Source organism: Poecilia reticulata, linkage group LG12 (assembly GCF_000633615.1).
Source record: "Poecilia reticulata strain Guanapo linkage group LG12, Guppy_female_1.0+MT, whole genome shotgun sequence".
In the NCBI taxonomy this organism is placed as follows: Eukaryota; Metazoa; Chordata; class Actinopteri; order Cyprinodontiformes; family Poeciliidae; genus Poecilia; species Poecilia reticulata.
The window spans coordinates 25821584-25822987 of record NC_024342.1 but is presented as its reverse complement, the minus strand read 5'-3'; the positions used below and the strand labels follow the sequence as shown (position 1 = coordinate 25822987).

Genomic DNA, 1404 nt, shown 5'->3' with positions numbered 1-1404 from the left:
GTCCATTTAAAAAAACAAACAAAAAAAAACCATTAAAGAAAGGGTATCCTTTTTTAATGGCCCAGCAACCAAATGCAGGATGAAAAAAAAATTTTAACTTAAAAAAATTAAAAAAACAAATAAATAAATGTTCAAAAATATGGCATTCATAACCTAATAACTATCACAGAGAAATAGAGCAAGAATTATTTTTGTTTTATGACTTTATTCTCATGTTGTTACAACTTTTTTGTCCCACACGACGTTTTATGACTTTTTTCCTGTAATTTWGCGACTTTATTCTGGTAATATTAGAACTTTTTGTCATATGACTCACTATTCTCTGAAAATTGCTCCTATTCTCGTAATTTAGATCTACAACTAACAATTATTTTAGTAATTGATTATTGTCTTGATTATACTGATCATCAATTAATCAGATTATAAAATTRGCAGATTGTAACATTTGAGAAGCTCGGCTCTCTCTGCTTGATTTAGCATCAATACAGTGACTCATTTTTTAATTAATTGATTAACCAGATAGCAAAAGRTCCTTGATAAATATTAATCCAACAAAGATAAATTTAATCTAAATTAAAAACATCAATTATTGTTTCCAAGTTAATTCTCCTTTTTCATTGTGATGTTTAAGAAATGTCCGGCTCATTTCTAATCAAACTACTTGGSTGAATAACAATCATTTAAAAATATCAATCTTCCAGGGGAATGAATAATTTTGACTGCTAGTTTTCCAAAATAAACAAAAATAAAATAAATAGAGACCTTGGACGGTCCGCCTCCTGAGTTAGTGAAGAGAACGCCGAGCAGAGCGACGACCACAACGTCACTGTGCTCGAAAAGCAGCAAAGTCCTGAAAAACAAACAATTATTATTTTAAAAATGCATCTTAGGAGATAAATAATCAGAACTGTTGCTATTAGGCRTCATGCAGGAAAAACAATGTGAGATTTTATTGAAATAAGGTAAAAATGTACCTCAAAGGTCCACAGAGGGTGAGACCAAAGAAGCCCAGGAGGGAAATAACGCAGCTGAAAACAGCATGTTTAACCAACTTTATCCACTAAAACAGAGACAAAGAGAAAAACTGCTTGATTCAACACAGCAGGTTCATCTTTATAAATATATGTTTGGTCGAGTTTCTAGTGCAAATATCTCAGTTCACTTGAAATAAAACAAAACTGACAAGAAACTTTTCAACAGGAAATAGAAATTTGTTTTAAGTTAATAATTMCTTAATATTGATGAAAAAGTTAATTTGCTAATTAAACAAGACATTTTCCMCATATTATAAGTTAAAAACTTCTGTGAAAATTGTGAAAAATACTTAAAGTGATGCTGCCTCCAACCTGCAGGTGGCAGTGTTTTCTGTTTTACTACAGCTAGCTTAGCCTTCCTTGATTTTTT

At 30.6% G+C, this 1404-nt stretch overlaps 1 protein-coding gene across 1 annotated transcript in view; it reads right to left on the bottom strand.

Annotated features, from left to right (window-relative positions):
* The window catches only part of slc30a5 (solute carrier family 30 member 5), an 8899-nt gene extending 7615 nt beyond the window's left edge, over positions 1-1284 (bottom strand). The window contains exons 1-4 of the mRNA XM_017307745.1: positions 1274-1284; positions 1180-1189; positions 975-1060; positions 662-850 (exon numbers count right to left, since the gene is read on the bottom strand). Coding sequence (XP_017163234.1) covers positions 662-850; positions 975-1060; positions 1180-1189; positions 1274-1284 — 296 coding nt within the window. The remainder of the gene's footprint in view (positions 1-661; positions 851-974; positions 1061-1179; positions 1190-1273) is intronic.
* Positions 1285-1404: the final 120 nt, after the last annotated feature.